Consider the following 17,618-nt stretch of genomic DNA (forward strand, 5'->3'; position numbering starts at 1 on the left):
GATTACGATGTGTCGGTGTAGGAGTTTATCAGTTGTAACAAACCACTCTGGAGAAGGATGCTTATAACAGGAAAGGCTATGCATGTCTGTGGAGTGCAGAGTAATATAGGAAGTCTTTGGACCTGTTGCTCAATTTTGCTGTGAACCTAAAGCTGCTCAAAAAAATAGTCTTTTTTTTTTTTTTTTTTAATTTGCAGAACAGACAGATTGCTCATCACCACCATCTTGTGGGCAAGGAAGCAACAACAAAATAAAAGTCAAGACATCTTCAAAACTAAGGAAAGAAACAACTGCCTCATTCCATCAAACCTAAGATTCCACCAATTAAAAGACACATTATTATTTCAAGTACTACTAAGAAAGGGAAAATACTACCAATTAAACTATGACACAAACAACTATAACTAGCATTCTAATTTCACAGGCATTAAAATATTTTAATATCAATTAAATGTGGTATATTGATTTTCCTCTTAAGTTCTTATCAGTGTTAGAGACAAAACAAGAAACAAGTATCTTCAACTGCAGCACAAGAATTTTAAGAGTAACATTAGGACAATAGTAAAAGAAATATAAAAATTTGTTCTCTACTTTTGAGACACTAAATTTAGGTAATTTAAGAACAGAAATATATAATGTTGGATTTAAATAACTTCTAGGATTTCACCTAGCCTTCCAATTCATTTTGCAGATTTTAATAGTTCCACACATTAAAATTTGTCCTCAAAGTAAATGAAAAATTTACTAATATGGTGAGGGTTAACACTTTCTCAACACTCTTAAGAAATACTTTTAGGACTGCCTGGGTGGCTCAGTGGGTTAAAGCCTCTGCCTTCAGCTCAGGTCATGATCTCAGGGTGCTGGGATCGAGTCCCGCATCGGGCTCTCTGCTAGGCCGAGAGACAGAGAGCCTGTTTCTGCGTAGCAGAGAGCCTGCTTCCTCCTCTCTCTCTCTACTTGTGATCTCTCTCTGTCAAATATATAAAATCTTTAAAAAAAAAGAAATACTTTCAAACATTATCTCATAAAATCTTCATAAAATCCTAGTACAGGTGGGCTTGCAACCCAGAAATGGTTGACTCCAGGGTCCATGCTCTTTTCCCCACCGGTGCAAGTATGGGTGGCACTGATAAGAGATTCACGCAAGTTCACTCCAAATCCTACTTACCTGGCTGAAGCCTTAAAGCGCTCTAAGAACTGAAGTCTCAAGCTCTCATGGCCTGGGAGATCAATCAAGGTCAGGCTAGTGGCCTAAGGATGGCAACAATAACATTAAATCAGTGTTTTGGTCCTGGCTCACATTCACAACATAAACTTCTCATATGAGATTTCAGGTACCAGAACAGCATCCATTTTTATCAATGAATCAAAAAAATGTTCACCATAATTAATTAATGAATCAAACAAATGTTCACAAAGCATCCTGTATTTATAAATCATTAGTAGAGGCTCCGGGGATTTAACAGTGAGCAAAACCAAATATAATCCCTATTCCAACAGGGTTTATAATATAATCAGAAATATCAACATAATGTAAAATTACAAATAAATGTAAAATTACAACTTTGATAAATGTTCCCAGGGTATGTGAGAAAATGACCCTCTCTGGGGGAGTCATGGAAGTGTAGTCCACCTGAGCCTGGGGAAATACATTAGTATGAATAAAAACAAAAACATGTGAAAACAGCAGTAAATATTCACAAACTAAATGATGTGACAGGAGATCTATACTTTATTATATACCATGTTACCATTACGGGACCTTTGTAAAAACAAAACATTCCTTTACATGTTCCACTATAATTTAACTTTTGAATATCTGACAACTAGACACACCATTTATTTGTTCCAACTGTCAATATTTCGTGTCAATCATTCAAACCGTGAGGTGTTCTGCCCATACTGAGCTGACTCATTAAGCACCCACCTAAGAGCTACTCATTTCAGGCCTTGAGCTCAGGTTCAGTGTGGATGTAGCTGTGCTCAGTAAGACTCTGATATAACCCTGGTGCAATTACCAGGCCCACAAACATTTCTCAGATGCTCTACCTCATCCATAGCCAGCCTTAACCACTGTTCAGCAGGAGGGAGTCAGTATCATGCACTGATCTCACATAATTATAGTTGGATTCATTATGAGCCATCATGTAGTCTGTGCAGTCTTTCATGGGTAAAAATATGATGTACGGTAGTTTTAAAAAAAATCCTGACAAAAGTCTAGGGACATTTCATTATCACCACTATACCACCACAAGCAATTCAAAAGACACAATATTGGACACATTACTAACTTGAGAGAGACAGACTACATCCAAAACATATGGGGGGGTGGGAGGAGGTAATAAAGAAGGGAGGAATGCTCTATATTTTCTTTTTTAGAAAGAGCACACATGAGTAGGCAGGGGGCGGAGTCAGAGGGAAAGGTAGAAAATCTCAAGCAGTCTCCATGCCTAGCAGAAAGCCATACGTAGGCCTCAATCTCATAACCCTAAAATCATGACCTGAGTGGAAATCAAGAGTCAGCTGCTTAACCAACTGAGCCACCCACAAACTGTTACATTTTCAGTAACAATATGCAAGTTTTATATATAATGCTAAGTTTTCCAAAAGGAAAAAAGTAAAAAGATACAAAGTTAATTTAATAATATATATTATTGGGGTGCCTTGGTGGCTCAGTGGGTTAAGCCTCTGCCTTCGGCTCAGGACATGATCCCAGGGTCCTGGGATCGAGCCCCACATTGGACTCTCTGCTCAGCAGGGAGCCTGCTTCCTCCTCTCTCTTTCTACCTGCCTCTCTGCCTACTTGTGATCTCTGTCAAATAAATAAATAAAATCTTTAAAAATATATATGTATATATTATTTAACCCAACATATCTAAAGTATCTTTTAAACAAGTAAAAAAAAAAAAAATCAAGAAATTGTTGATACTTTACTTTTTCATCCCAAGTTCAAGATCTGGTGTATACTTTACATTTACAGAACCCCTCAATTTGGACTAGTCACATTTCAGATGCTCAATATGTCTCACACAGCCAATGGCTATTCCATTGTAAAGTAAGGGTCTAAAGTATGCCCAGGAATATCCTACTTAAAAAAATCTGGCACAAGTCCTCCAAGAATTAAAGATCTCCCAAAACTGACCTTTCAAAATCTAACTCTTGGGAGTTTAAAAAGGACTGGGCTAAAAAAAGTACCAGGAAAGGTCTCTTAACCATTCTCATTCATTCGTCTATACACCTACCCCTCCAACCAGCCCCCAGCCTTTCTTCCACTCACCAAATACTTATTCATTACAATAGACTTGGCAGTCACTATCCATACTCTGGAGCTAAATAGGTATATAAAAAGTTCTTCTCATGATCTCCTTACTGGCATTTTTGAAATATACTCATGTATACTCTTTAGGATGTCCACTGCAACAGTGTAAAAGCAAAAGATTGTAACAACAAACTAAATGTTTGTTAACAGAGTTCTTAAACAAGAACTTAATTGAATAGTGCAGCCACATAATGGAATACTATGTGGCTCACAAATCAACCAGGTGGTACTATGTGTACAAATGAGGGAGAAAAACAAAACAACACAACTGTATTAGTCATATTGTTAAAAAAATAAAATAAAATAAAATATGGAGCACCTGGGTGGTTCAGTGGACTGAGCACCCAACTCTTGGTTTTAGCTAAGATCCTGATCTCAGGGTCCTGGGATCCAAACCCAGGTCAGGCTCCATGCTCAGCAAGAAGTCTGCTGGAGATTCTCCCCTCACTTCTCCCTCTTCCCCTCTCCTGGCTTGTGCATGGGTGTTTTCTCTCTCTCTCTCTCACACTCTCTCTTGCTCTCTAAAATAAACAAATCTTTTTTAAAAAAATTAAAATTAAAATTAAAAAATAAAAATTAAAAAATAAAAAATAAAATAAAAAACCTAAAAACAGTGGGCAGAACAAAGAGTTAAGAAAGAAAATAATTGGGATGCCGGCTGGTTCAGCTGGTAGAGCAGGCAACTCTTGATCTCGGCTTTGTGGGATCAAGCCCTGTGTTGGGTGAAGAAGTTACTTAAAAATAAAATCTTAAGAAAAAAAAATTAACAGATATATAGATAGGTTTGCATATGCACAGACCATCTGAAGAGCCCATAGGAAAATAGTAAGTTATTACCTCTAAGGAGAAGACCTAGTAGGGACAAGAAAGGCAAAATTACTTTTCACTGAATATTCCTTTTAACCTTTTGAATTTTTGTCCCATATACATATATTACCACTTCAAAATATAAAGGGAAAGGTTTAATGCTCACCCTCTAGAACTCACGGTAAAGTTGGAAAGAAGACATAGAAACAAAAACTAGTAAAATGATAAAACATCAGTGTGTATGAAGTACAACAAAACAGGGGATGGCAAGATTGCTTGGATGACCAAAAGCAGAATTTGTCACATGAACTCTATCTATCCATAAAAATAAGCTACGAATGGTACCTAAACCATCAGACTAATTCATATAACAAATATCCTTCCCTGATGCACCAAAGTAAAATTGTCAGACTCCCAACATTCTACAAACCCCTTACCCTGGTATTGTTGACTCTGTACACAGCAGAGCTGTCGGTGATAGATGTCTGAGTGTCTCTGTAAAGGCCAGTTAACAACTGTAAAAAAAAAAAAAAAAAAAAAAAACAATTTGAGGGAGATCAGAGTAAATATATAAATAGCAAACCTAAAGAGAGTAACTCTCCAGTTGGTCAGGTCAAATAAATGAATGTTGCTTGCAACAACTGTTTTTCCCTTGTAGAAAAATCTAATTCATTGCATCTATATTCCCCGCTCCACGATGGGGAAAAAAAAAAACAAAAAAACAAAAAACAAAAAACCAGAAATAAAAAACTTAGTTTCAAATCCTTACTGGCCAAATTCACCAAACGTCCATTTTTAATCATCACAAATGATTACAAGTTATATTTCTGTAGTAGAAAGGAAATAATTTATCTTCTCAAAAGGAAGAATAATAAGAAAACCTCTGCTACAATCCATAATGAAAAATTGTTTAAAATAGTAGGTTAAATATTAGTGAAAAGATGGCTCAGTGGCCCAATATGTCAAAGAATCAACCTTTTAAAAAATTTCCTTGACAAGCTCTCAGACGAGTTTGTTAAACAAGATTATACACCCTATACAGATCACTGTCTTCTCTCTCTTCAGCTGTTCTGGCATCCTTGGACACCACAGGAAAGTAGTTCCATAAAACTATATAACTTTTGAGATAAATACTAAATGTTAGTAATTGGCAAGTCAAGAAAACAGAAACGGTCAAGAAATCCCAGTTTATGAATTTTTCAAGAGCCTGTTCAACTTTTTCAAGTCTTTCCAAGGGAATCAAGAATTAACCTCCCAAATTGTATCAGCTTCCTTTCCAGAATGAACTACGACCACACAGGAATAACGATATGGCCTAACATTTCCCATTAACTTTAGAAGAGGTGTAAATCAAAGCATTTACTCTGACAAAGAGCAATGTTTTCCCAGAGTCGCACAGGCCAACAAAAAGAACAGCTCTTTGACTGCTCCTTCTGCTCCGGATGAACTTCCAGAACACTGCGGAATAGAGAAAAACAACCAAAATTATGCCCTGATCATCAACAGTACACCTGTATTGTTGGGGTAGGGAAATAACAGAAGTTAATCACAGAACACCTCATTCTTTTATTGTTTTCACCATCACTATAATCATTACTATTGTTAGTGTTACGGGTGGGAGAGTCCGAGCTAAGTGAACGGAGGTCTGGGTTCTTGGATTCCCATAAATGTGATGTTGTGCCCCCAGGCTTTCAATGTGTAACCCACTTATCAATGTCCTTGCCTCCACCTCCTCCCAACTAACCGCCTACTCTATCATTAGGGACTCCTCTAAGTGCCAGCCACTATCAACTGTCAACCCTTCGGTGTCTGCGTCTGTGTTGTGGACTTCTCAAGTGCAATCTTGACTTACTGTGTATCCCCAGCGCCCAGCATGCAAATTTGGAGTGAAGAACGCGTGAGTCTTGGTAGTAAGAGCAAAGAAGTGGGCGGCGGGGGTGGGGTGGGGGGGAGGAGGGAAGGACCGCGCGCTCAGGCGTAACAGGGCCCACAAAGAAAGAATAACCCGCGCCCCCAAGGACCAGGATGTCACTGCAAGTGTCGCAGGGAATCTTCTTTAATGGAACGTTACTCCCCGTGCTTCAGGAAGCAAGGCAGGCTGGTATAAGAGGTGAGTCTCCCTTCTAGATGCCCCCCAGGTGCCTCCGCCGCCCCGCGGCCGCGGTCTGCACAAGCCCAGTCCAAACTCGGAATCCCGCCGGCCGTACACCCGTCAAAACCACCCACCGCCTCTTTACCCAGCGTCAGCAGCACCGCGAGAATCGCCACCACGGCTGACAGCAGCGTCGGATCCCTCTGCTGCAGCTCCTGCCGCAAGTAGTCTAGGTGGGGCTGGAAGGCTCCCCCGACACTGCCGCCATTCGCCACCCGCCGGGTGTCCGCGGAAGCCATGGCTGAGCTGCGTGGTCTCCAGCGCCGCGAAAACTACGTGGCCCTAGACTCTGCGCAGGCGTCCGAAGCGGAGCATCACGGGAGTGGTAGTCCTCAATTTATATTTCCTCTTTCAGGGGCGGGGATCCCGAAGGTCCTGATGGGAGTTGCAGTTCTCTTGCGCACTGTTTCCACCGAACCAGCGGCGTTTCGCGGAATTTCACGAGGGACCTTCTTATCCCTTAAGATAGGAGTTGGATATCGCCTCCCTCTTAATGGGTGTGGACGAAATGATGGATGAATAAAATGAATGGCTTAAGAAATCTTTACTGAGAATTTCCAGTCTCTCCCTTCCCGAGGTGAGTCTTGTGAGGAACTCAAGGATTACACAAATATTTCATCTGAGTATAATGTGGCATGGGATGTGACGGAGAATGTACGGTGCGATATGGGAATACAGAAAGGGACTTATAATCCTTCACTGGTTCAGAGAAAAGCTCGTGGAGGAAAGTGAGAGGAACTGAGTCATGAGGGATGGGTCAGCCTCTGCAGGTGTAAAAGGAGAAAAAGTGCTCTATGTAGAAGAAAACGAGCAACTCAGTGTCCCTATACTGTAAGTCTAGGGCTGCAACTGAGATTTCGACATTGTGGGAAGCAGCTAGGAAAATCAGTGCGTGGGGTGAAGCTGTTGAAAAGTGCGGCTGTCGTTCTTGCCCAGAGTGGACAGCCTCTACTTCTGCCAGGCAGGTATGTGGGGCCAAAGTGGCCTGTTTTTCCAGAGAAGCCAGAAGGGAAATGTTCCACTTTTCAAATTTCAGCAATAATGAAAAACACTAAAAACAAAAACAAACAAACCCACTACCACCAACAACAATAACAAAAAAAATTTGTCACCCAAATAAAACACCTTGGGGGCCCAGAAGGGGCCCACCTAGGAGCTGCTAGTTTGCAGTCTGTCACTAAGCTGATGTCATTTCAGCGGAAGTGGCAGGAGATGAAGCAGAAAAGTTGGCAGGTATGACCGGAAGTGATTGTGTGCTATGCTGAGGAACCTAGACAATATCCAGAATGGGATAAGAAGTTTCGGTTGGGGGTAATAGAGATGATTGGCAGATAAATGGAGAAAGGTGATTTGAGAGAGGAAAGACTGAGGCAGGGAGACCAGCTGGGAGTTGTTGCTGTGTTTTGGCAAAAGATGTGCCGGGTCTGAACCAGGAAAACAGGTGTAGGTGTGGAATGAGACCAAAGATCTGAAAGATGTGTAGAAGGAAAATAGGATGTGGTGATTATTTGGGTGTGCTGAGTTAAGATGGAGAGTTAACAAGACTGCATCTGAAGTAGTTGATGTTTTGTACTAAAAAGAATAGAGTGCATAAAGTGAATTAGAGGGGTTGAGGTCATAACCAGAATGAAAATCTCCTCTCTTTTCTATATATTGAGTTTCAGGTGCCTCAGGGCATTTTAAAATCTTGTATTAACCAGGTGATAGAATAAACAGATGTAAAGTCTCAGCAGTAGGTGCTATATTTTCCTCCGAGTTTCAGGCATAAGTAAGTTGTCATTAAAATCAGGGACGGAATGAAAAGTGAGGAGAAAGGAACCCACAAAGATACCTAAAAAGGAAGAGTCAGTGGCACAGAAGTAAGGCATGTCCTGGAAGTGGTCAGCAGCAGCTCTTGTAAGAAAGGGGCTCCTATGATGAGGACTTGAATGAAAAGCGAACTTGGAGGGAAGAGTGAGGGGAGAAATGGAGAGGAGGGATGGGTTTGGAAGCAAGTGTGATAGATGGAGAAGAGGGTTAGACGGTAATTGCTAACATTAATGAGTGCTTGCTAGTGCCAGGCACTGTTTGAAATCATTTTAATTTATTAATTTGCTTAATCCTCACAGCAACCCATTATTCTATTTTACAGAGGTAAATGAGGCAGGGGTTAAATAACTTATCCATTAAGCCCAGGCAGTGGGCTCCTTTATGCTTAACCATATGCTCTAACATAGTACAATTCATTTTCCAGGCATTTCATTGATAAATGTAGGCAAATAGGGACTCTAGGTTAAGAAAGGGTACTTAAGAAGTGAGGCTAAAGAAAGTAAACCAACTACTTTATTTTCAATTAACATTATCAGTTAAGACTATCAGAAATGACAGTAATTTTACCACGTTCTCTTTTTCTTTCTTTCTTGTGGTCCTGGGCCCTGCTCTGTATCCATCACCCACAATGTGCGTGCACACACACACACAAACACACACACACACACACACAGAGCTCCTTTACAATAACCATTGATTCCTCTGCTAGGAGCTAAAAGTGAAGGGAAGGAGGAAGAGCCAGACGGGGGAACATCTACTGTTGCTATCCCAACTGTGTAAGAATTTTTAGTCAGAGCTATGTGAATGAGAAAGATCTGCTTTGGTGGTAAAGTTTGGGAATGATGAAAGAAAGAAGGTTTTAAGAAGACACAGACTTTTTTTTTCCCCCCAGTATATTTCCTGGGTAAAGTCAGAAGAAATGGGCACGCCTTCCACAGTCAAGTGGGAAGGTGGTGTGGTTCTCAGGAATCAGAGCAGGAGAGGATCAGCTGCTTCCTGTCCTCTCACATCTGCACCAACACACACTTCCAGGAGGTATGTGGAGATGAACCCAGAGGAAGGACAGGCGGATACTGACTGCTGCTTGCTGAAAGTGTCGTGCTTCTTCGTCCAAATAGCAAATGGAAAGTTACAATGAAATAAATGCAGTGACACAATTTTTCCCATCTCTTTTATTAATTAAAATATCTCATTTACCAGACATATTTTTCCCTCTTCTATTCCCAGTAGCTCCAAAGCATGGTGGAAACGATCTTATACTCAGGGACTCCAGTCATGTGATTGGTGAGTGGTCAGCAGTATCAAATGCAGTTAACAGACTCAGGATTGAAAGAATTAAAATTGGTTTTCACAGTTGGCAGATAGGCGGTGACCTTGGCCAGGGTAGCTGCAGGGAAGTGAGTAGAGCAAAAGACTGGTTTCTGGGTATTCAATCATTAATAAGTGAGGCATGGAAAGAGTGAGGAGACAAGGCAGTGACTACTGTGGGAATCAGGGTCAAGCGATAATTTCAGATGTTCCAGTGGTTCACTTTTCTGACCTGCTAGAATCAGGACCTGATTCAATATACTGATGAAATTCATTTAAAATAATTTAAAAATATATGTCTTCTATATTCTTTTTCTGTCCTCTTCTGAACACTCCATTTCAGTATCTCACTCTCCTTCCTAACCCCTCGCTAGCAACACACACACATACAGCCACATACAGTTGATTCTATTACAGTAAGCATGCAGACCCCTTTCAGAAAGAATTTATACTTGAACTGTACCCAGGAGGTGTGGCTGTAACACCAAGACCAAAGCCATGGAAGGGGTCAGATGAACATTAAACTCTGAAGGAAGGGCTCATTTGTACATGTATTTAGTCAGTACTCAAAAAAAAAAAAAAATCCTCCCAAGCCAAACATTTAGAAAACAATGAAGTTTTTAAAAGATAACACCAATAATAATTTTTATTTTATGTTCTACAGAGGTACCACCGCCGAACTGTGAAACCAAACAAACCATTCAGGCCAGTGAGACCCAGAGGGAAGCTTATGGGTTATGAGAGCTCCCATCTCCATCTGGTGTGGCTTCATCTTTTGGATTTTAAAATCTGTGGAAATTGCAGGCCTCCAGGAGTTCTGTGAGACAGAGAAGAGAGGTAGGGCAGTCAAAAACCTATTATATTTATTTTCTGTTGAGAGAATGATTAGTTAAGCCTGATATAAAAGCACTCAGACCCATTGGGGGACTGATGCGTGGACCGGGCTGTTCTCCCAGTAGCCTTCTCCACTTGCCTGCACAGCTCCTGTGTCTTTCTGGGCAGTACCACACAGCAAAGATGGTAACATGGTTTCCCTGCCCTGTATCACCCCCTACCTTGTGTCTCATAGGCAGGGCTCCCACACCTAAATCCATGTAGCTGGGAGGAGCCTGGTAGGACTGTCCTCTCTGACCTCCTTAGAGAGGTGAGGAACTAATACAGCAAGCACCTAGAACATGCCAGTTTCCATTGCTAGGGTCTGGAGAAGGAGCAGAGAAGAGCAGAGCCAGACTTTCTACCCTTATGGAGCATATAGGGTAGGTGAATGTAACCTAGGTGTTTACAGCAGTGGCTCTGGGTAAGTACATTTCTTACATCGGAATTATGGGACCCTGGCACAGACTTGCTGAATCAGTATCCCCAGGGCCTGGGAATCAGTATTTTAAAGACCATGGCTCACTTACATGCACACAAAAGTTATAGCACAACCTCCCTCCAACCACATGTTCTTCTCCCACATCTTCCAAATGATTTTCAGTGATTAAATGATGTCCAACATAGTTATAGTGCAAAGGTGTGTTTTATTGTATTGTAATGCTTAGAAAAATTGTGTTCTAGATGAGCAGTAGGTATGGCAACTTTATGGTTATAAAACTTGTCATTGTTAAGCTCACAAGAGTAATGCTGTGTAAAAGAACTTTCTGCGATGATGGAAACTTTCTCTTTGCTCACCTATCTGGAGCTACGTGTAGCCACTGAACACTTGAATTGTGGCTGGTGTGGCTGAGGTACTAAATTTTTAATTTTGTTTAATTTTAATTAATTTAAATTTAAATTGTCATAGATTATTAGAGGCTACTGTATTTATTGGATGATGCAGCTCTGTATAAAAAGGAGTTTACTGGGGCACCTGGGTGGCTCAGTGGGTTAAGACTCTGCCTTCGACTCGGGTCATGATCTCAGGGTCCTGGGGTCGAGTCCCGCATTGGGCTCTCTGCTCAGCAGGGAGCCTGCTTCCTCCTCTCTCTCTCTGCCTGCCTCTCTGTCTACTTGTGATCTCTCTCTGTCAAATAAATAAATAAAAATCTTAAAAAAAAAAAAAGGGGGAGTTTCTGCAGAGCAGTGGGCATGGGCACATGCAGCTTCTTCCTTGTCTTAGTAATGATATGGAATTTCTTCATGTCTGAGTGGTTCATTACCTTAGTGCCCTGAGCCTGTGTCTGCCTTACCACCTACCCATACAAGTAACCTTTCACACATACGGGGATTACCGTGTTCTCTCATCATCTCATCTTGCCCATTTCCATTGCTCATCCCGGGAGGGCCACAACCCATTCCTCCTTATCTACCCACCACCCAGAAATGCTCCCCCCTCCCTCCCCGTGTTTGCATATCAGCTTCCCCCATGCATTCCCCTTACTCACTCGAGGTGGAGCACTGTCTCATGTTAGCAACAGCTCTGACATACGCTGCTCCTAAGTAACTTTCATATGTGGTGCTTTCTGGAAGTTTGGCCAAACATTTTGTGTCGTCCCTGAACAGAAGGTCCTTGGTTTCCGAGTGGAACAAACAAAACTTGCCTGAGCAGTCATTTCCATTTCCTCCAAACATAGTCTGTCAAATGGATGGAAAATGCATGAGGACCTGTGGCAGCGAGCAGCTGAGAATACAAGGATGGGGCTGAGGGGGATAAAAGCTGGGAACCAGCCCTGGGACGAAAGGGAGGTGTAGAGGATGCCTCAGGGTGTTTCCATATCCTTCACCTGGCATTTACCCATTTTTGGCCCCAGCTTCATACTTTCTTAGGCCCCAGCATCCTCTATGGGGTTCATCCTGGTCTCACCTCCTCTGGGAGGTCCCTCCCACCCACCCAGTCACTTCTTCCCCATTTCATTGGTTATGGCCTCGGGGACTGCTTCCAGGAAATGAGAGAACAGAAACATGTCCCTTCCAAGTAATTACTGTCAAAAAAGATAGTAAATGTGATCCCCTGCCCCCAATGAGAGGTGGTACAGGTAGTTGTTAAATTTCATGTCTGACTGCATCTTTGATCCTATCCTACGAGGCTTAACTCTAGATCTTGTAGGATTATAATGAATGAATGTAGGATTATAATGAAATGATGAATATGGAAAGTTTTACATCTAACACCTAAAAAATGTCCATTGAATGCTAATTATTATTATTTACCTTAAGAGGACCCACAAAGATATGCTACCTTAATTTAAAAAAAGAACAACTAATGGCAGGCAGGAAGCTGTTGTTGAGGGGAAAATGATGTTTGTGGGTAGAGGATGCTTAGAATATTCAAGAAGCCTCCCCCACCCCCACCTCCCTGGCAGAGCTGCCCTGGATTGATTGTTCTCCCCAGAGGGCAAGCTCCCTGAGGACAGGGATCCTGTGTTTTTCTGGCTGTTGGAATGGTTCTTGGACTCTATAAACAAGAGAAATACAGTCCACCTTTCATGACTTATATCACGGAGGGCTGGCACACGGGATCACTCTCCTTCGTTTTCAAAAAGGACAGAGGTGGAGAAAATTGAGTGTACCACAGAGCAAGGTCAAGGTTGAGCAAGAAAGCAGATGTGTAGACCCAAAACAGGTGGATCACATGGAACCTAATCTCCAGTGACCTGGAGTTATAAGTAGAGCTGAGCCTAAGAAATCCAGCCTCCCTATCTTAGTTTCCAGAAAGAGAATGCTTGAGTATGGGCTGCATTTAGCACTGAACTCTCAAAAATAATACCCACCCAGGAGGAAAGAATGGGAGGCCCTGGCTGGTCCATACCTGCTGCTCAAGTAATGTTTTGCTAACACAAGATGCCTTATCTTTCCGTGAGACCACAGCATGATTTGGGGCCTTGGCTAGGAAACAGTTGTCAGCGTCGCTCACAGGCTTCCTACTGCCATCAGGGCACAGCAGCTGGAAGTCTTTTTCCTTCAGATTCTTAGCCCAATCTTCAGTGTTCCTTCCTGGAGACAGAGAAAGTGGGTCAGTCACAGCTTACAGCTTTGGTCAAGGTGCCCTCACTGAGGGGAGGTGACCAACCCACGGACTAGTGAAGGACCTGGCCAGCAGAAGTACACACACTGGGGTCACAGTGATGTGGAGAGGAAGAGACTCCCATCTACATAGGTCAGATTCAACTCACACTCAACCAGGAATTCCTAGCAACCACCTCTTCCAAACTAACCGCCCCACCTCACCAGGAGAAAGTGAGCTATATATTCTTGGATGATGTTCAAAAACATCTTCATTTCTACTGAATTCCAAAGCATCAGGGCTTATTACTTTACCATATGAAGAATGCGACCCTCTAAGCAGGCTCATAATCTCTGTGCAATACCATCTGGCATTAGCAAGCAAAAGACCTTTCCCAAAGGCCCTTTTGTAAACCGGACGAGTGTTCTAAATCTGACACACTCATACTGGTTCTAGATGGAAATGTGCACATGCCTCTGTGCATACAGATCCGTACCCTTTTCTTAGCCCCTAGCTTCATGATTTCTGTATTCTCTCTGAAGAAAAGAAAATCGCACCCATTTTCAGGTTTTCAGCTCCTTCCTCCTGAGGCAATTCTCAAATATGTTTTCCCAATTTTTAGTTCTCATCTAAAAGGCAGAATTGCAAATCTTTTTCTTTATTTAATGCTCATTTAATTTTTTAAATGAGCAACTAATATGTGATTTCACTATCATAAAATTATGTATTATATGTAAAATAAAAATACCTACTCTCCTCAAATATATACTTACAGTTTTAATAGAAAACTCCAAATTGCCTGTGCCTCTCCCACAAGTAACTTCATACATCTTTGCTCATCTTCTAATATTTCTCCTTCCCTTTCTTACTAGTCCCTCTAACTCAGCTCCTTCCAAATGAAACCCACCATCATTCTCTCCAAACCAATTCTGTTCCACTTCATAATGTAAGAATTTACGCAATACTATGCTGCATGCCTTCTGCAAGCTGCAGTCTTATTGGAGGAGAAAAACAGCTCACATACCAAATATATATATATATATTTGTGTGTGTGTGTGTATATATATATATATCTGTACCCATATGTATATGGGTACAGATAACAATATGTATAATATATTATGTGCTATACAAAATAAAATATATATAATATTTTATATTTTGTGGAGCACATTCTGCATATTGTGTGAGCCAAACCAGCTGGCTGAGAACATATTCATTAGGGAGAGCTGGCTGGAGGAGGCATGGTTTTAGGCATGTAAGGTGTGTTACACATACTGACCGCTGTACTGACCACCAAGAGACTAATCTAGGCCTGACTGGCTGGGCATATGATAAAGTCCTCAACAGGGACAGAGACTGAGAATAAGAGTGGATTTTGAGAGAACTATGAGGAATTTGGGCTTACAGAGTTTGAGATTGCAGTGCCAGTGAGCTTTGTACATAAAACTGGCCACATGGCAATTAGAGACTCTGGGATGTTACTTAGATGGGAGGTTAGGCCTCTGCTGTATGTTGCCGTCAGGGTATAAGGCTTTTGGGTAGAGAGGTGAAGCCAAAAGTAGCCCCACTCAGAGGAGTACCCCCCCAAAATTTTTTTCACTCAGGTAGTGTTAAAAAAATTTTAACACTCAGGTAGTAGGAAAAAAGACAGCCTTTCAAGGAAAAAGCAGAAATAATAGGAGAGAAGAAAGAAAAATCAGCCAACACAGTATTCCTTCAAGTAAGCACTTAGCAGCTTCTGTGTGCCATTTAGTATAGTTAGTGTTGGGATATAAGAGGGGAAAAAAGAGCTCAAAAGAGTTTCTGTGGCCACAGTTTTTTACAGAATGAGATGAACCCAATAATGCTAGCCATATGGACAGAAGATTCTATTGTAGGATGGATGCCATCTGAGAAGGCTTCTCGGAGGAGTCAGTGCTGAGCTAGTTCACTCTAGGTGAGTTTCTGGGAAGAGCTGAGGTTGGGCACAGGGACATGTGAAAGGAAGTGAGGTAATATCTGCCTGACCTGTAGCGGGTTCTCTAAGCAGTTAGTGACACAGAGGGGGTAGGTGGAATGCTCATTCTTGCCAACTTAAAAAAAAAAAAATTGTTTGGTATTTCAGTGTCACAGCATCTAATATTCACCCACTAGTTTTAGTAATGCTTCTTGCTTGAAACAATTATTACTATATTATTTGCCAAATGATAGTTTTTTAACTTCATGATTATTTCTACATTTATTCTTGTTCTACAATAAGGAAGATCTTTCCCTTCGCCTTTATTTGTTTAATCAGGATAGACTCATGTATTCCTATGTTCTTCCTACTTAATTCTTACTACCATTATTATTTCTTTTAGTGTTCAAGATGTCCCAGATTTGGCCAGTAGGGGGGCTTTAAATGGCTCCTGTATATTTTGACATATCCCAACATCTTCAGCACAATGATCCAGGCTCACCTTCATTTTTCCTGCCCAGCCATAGAATCAGCTATTTTTCCAAGGGGCCCTGGCTCATCCTATTGGACAATGGTTCTAGAAACCAAGATCTTGGTGTTCATTCCCACTGGTGTACTATTGTCTCTACGTGTTTTGGGGGGACCTAGAATTTATTTGGAATATGTATTGGACCCAGAAATATAGGAAATAGTTTAACAGGACCTTTTGGTAATAATTCACCCAATCTGAATATGGACTATGAACACAGTGAGTATTAAATCCATGTTTGTCTAAATTTCCTGATCTTGGTAATCACATTGTAGGTAAGTAAGAGAATGCCCTCATTCTTGGGAAATGTGCCCTGAAGTATTTAGGGGAAAGGCAATGTCTGCACCTATGGGAAGGTTCCTGGAAGAGAATTCAGAACCACCAGAACCTCATGCTCCCCACTATTCTGCTTACCCCGATAAACACCTCTGTCTTTACTGAACAAACAGATTGAGAATCAGAGCTCTGGAAACTAACAGTCCATAACACATCCACAAAGACATCCTAAGCATAAGTGAGCCCAGCAACCCCAATTTGTGGGGACAGAGGAGCATGTGAATGTACCTTCAGTGTTCTGCATGACTGTCTGGTCTTTCACAAAGGCCACATCTCCCTTCTCCACCAGACACCTGCAGAGTGCCAGACAGGGAGAAAGAAGAGAGCCGGTCAGAGACACATGTGTCATTCAGGAGAGTCAGCTTGTAGACCCAGGGCTAACCATCCGATTTCAGCAGTTGTGACTCTCATTCTATCACTAATCTTACATATCACTCATGTAAGTAATACAGACAAGAAAAACCTCCAGTTTGCTTTGTGGTCATGCAATCTCAGTTCCCACACACTGAATGCTAACTTTTGGCACAGTAGAGTTACAGCATTTCCCTGTCATCAAATAGAGGTATTAGAGGGGCAGTATTCCATTAAGGTGATTACCTACTCACATTCTACTTTGTAAAAATTGGAAACTTGTGGACTGTGAATTGCATTTGCACAAACTCACAAGGTGGATCTAACTGGAGAATTCGGATAACCTTTGTTTTCTCCTTCACAACCGAGAAGCTCAATTACAATACCACTATCATTGTGCCGTAGATGGACTCCTGAATTACTAACACAAGTCTGGATCAGAAAAGACAATTAAAAAGTAATAAGGTCGGGGCGCCTGGGGTGGCTCAGCAGGTTAAGTGTCTGCCTTTGGTTCAGGTCATGATCCCAGGGTCCTGGGATCAAGCCACATATTGGGGAGCCTGCTTCTCCCTCTCTCTGCAGCTCCCTCTGTTTGTTCGTTCTCTCTCTCTCTGTCAAATAAATAAATGAAATCTTTAAAAAAAAAAAAGGTAATAAAGTCATAAGGTGCACAGGTGTCTTTATAAAAGTAATAAACACCCCATGAAATAGAATTGTATTTGGAAATGTAGAAATCATGTTCTTTACTTTTGTACATTCCCAGGTGAGTATGGCTGGCTCTAGGTTCCCCAAAAGTGCATGGAAGAGCATGAACCAGAACCCTGACTCCTGTATTCAACTATGGCAGGGTTTCCTCACCATGGCAATAGTAACATTTTGAGCCATGCAATTCTTTATTGTAGGGTGCTGTCCTATGCTTGTAAGATGTTTAGCAGCCTCTACCAATTAGATACCAATAGCACCCAACCCCATTTGATAATCAAAAACATCTCTAGACACTGCCAAAATTCCCCCAAAGGGGAAATCGTTGCCTGTTGAGAATCTCTGATCTGCACTGTTCTGCCAGTCTGGAGAGTGTCTTGTAGGGGCTTGGATGCTCCTTCACACAGGCTTCTACAGATGATTGCTAACTGTGGCACCCTAACA

At 41.6% G+C, this 17,618-nt stretch overlaps 1 protein-coding gene and 1 long non-coding RNA gene across 2 annotated transcripts in view; one reads left to right on the top strand and one right to left on the bottom strand.

The window, feature by feature from the left end:
* LOC101675764 (serotransferrin) overlaps positions 1–17,618 on the bottom strand; it is a 55,710-nt gene that overhangs the window by 16,723 nt on the left and 21,369 nt on the right. Inside the window, 8 exon segments of the mRNA XM_045088893.1 lie at positions 1,169–1,251; positions 4,564–4,641; positions 5,490–5,584; positions 6,364–6,534; positions 6,537–6,626; positions 11,759–11,948; positions 13,123–13,307; positions 16,350–16,414. Coding sequence (XP_044944828.1) covers positions 1,169–1,251; positions 4,564–4,641; positions 5,490–5,584; positions 6,364–6,534; positions 6,537–6,626; positions 11,759–11,948; positions 13,123–13,307; positions 16,350–16,414 — 957 coding nt within the window.
* Positions 9,423–17,207, top strand: LOC123394451. The gene is made up of 3 exons (XR_006609232.1): positions 9,423–10,232; positions 15,136–15,256; positions 15,660–17,207. It is a non-coding gene; the product is annotated as an uncharacterized LOC123394451 (long non-coding RNA).

The sequence above is a fragment of the Mustela putorius genome, unplaced genomic scaffold (genome assembly GCF_011764305.1).
Source record: "Mustela putorius furo isolate JIRA1106 unplaced genomic scaffold, ASM1176430v1.1 tig00003834_pilon_pilon_pilon, whole genome shotgun sequence".
Taxonomy (NCBI): Eukaryota; Metazoa; Chordata; class Mammalia; order Carnivora; family Mustelidae; genus Mustela; species Mustela putorius.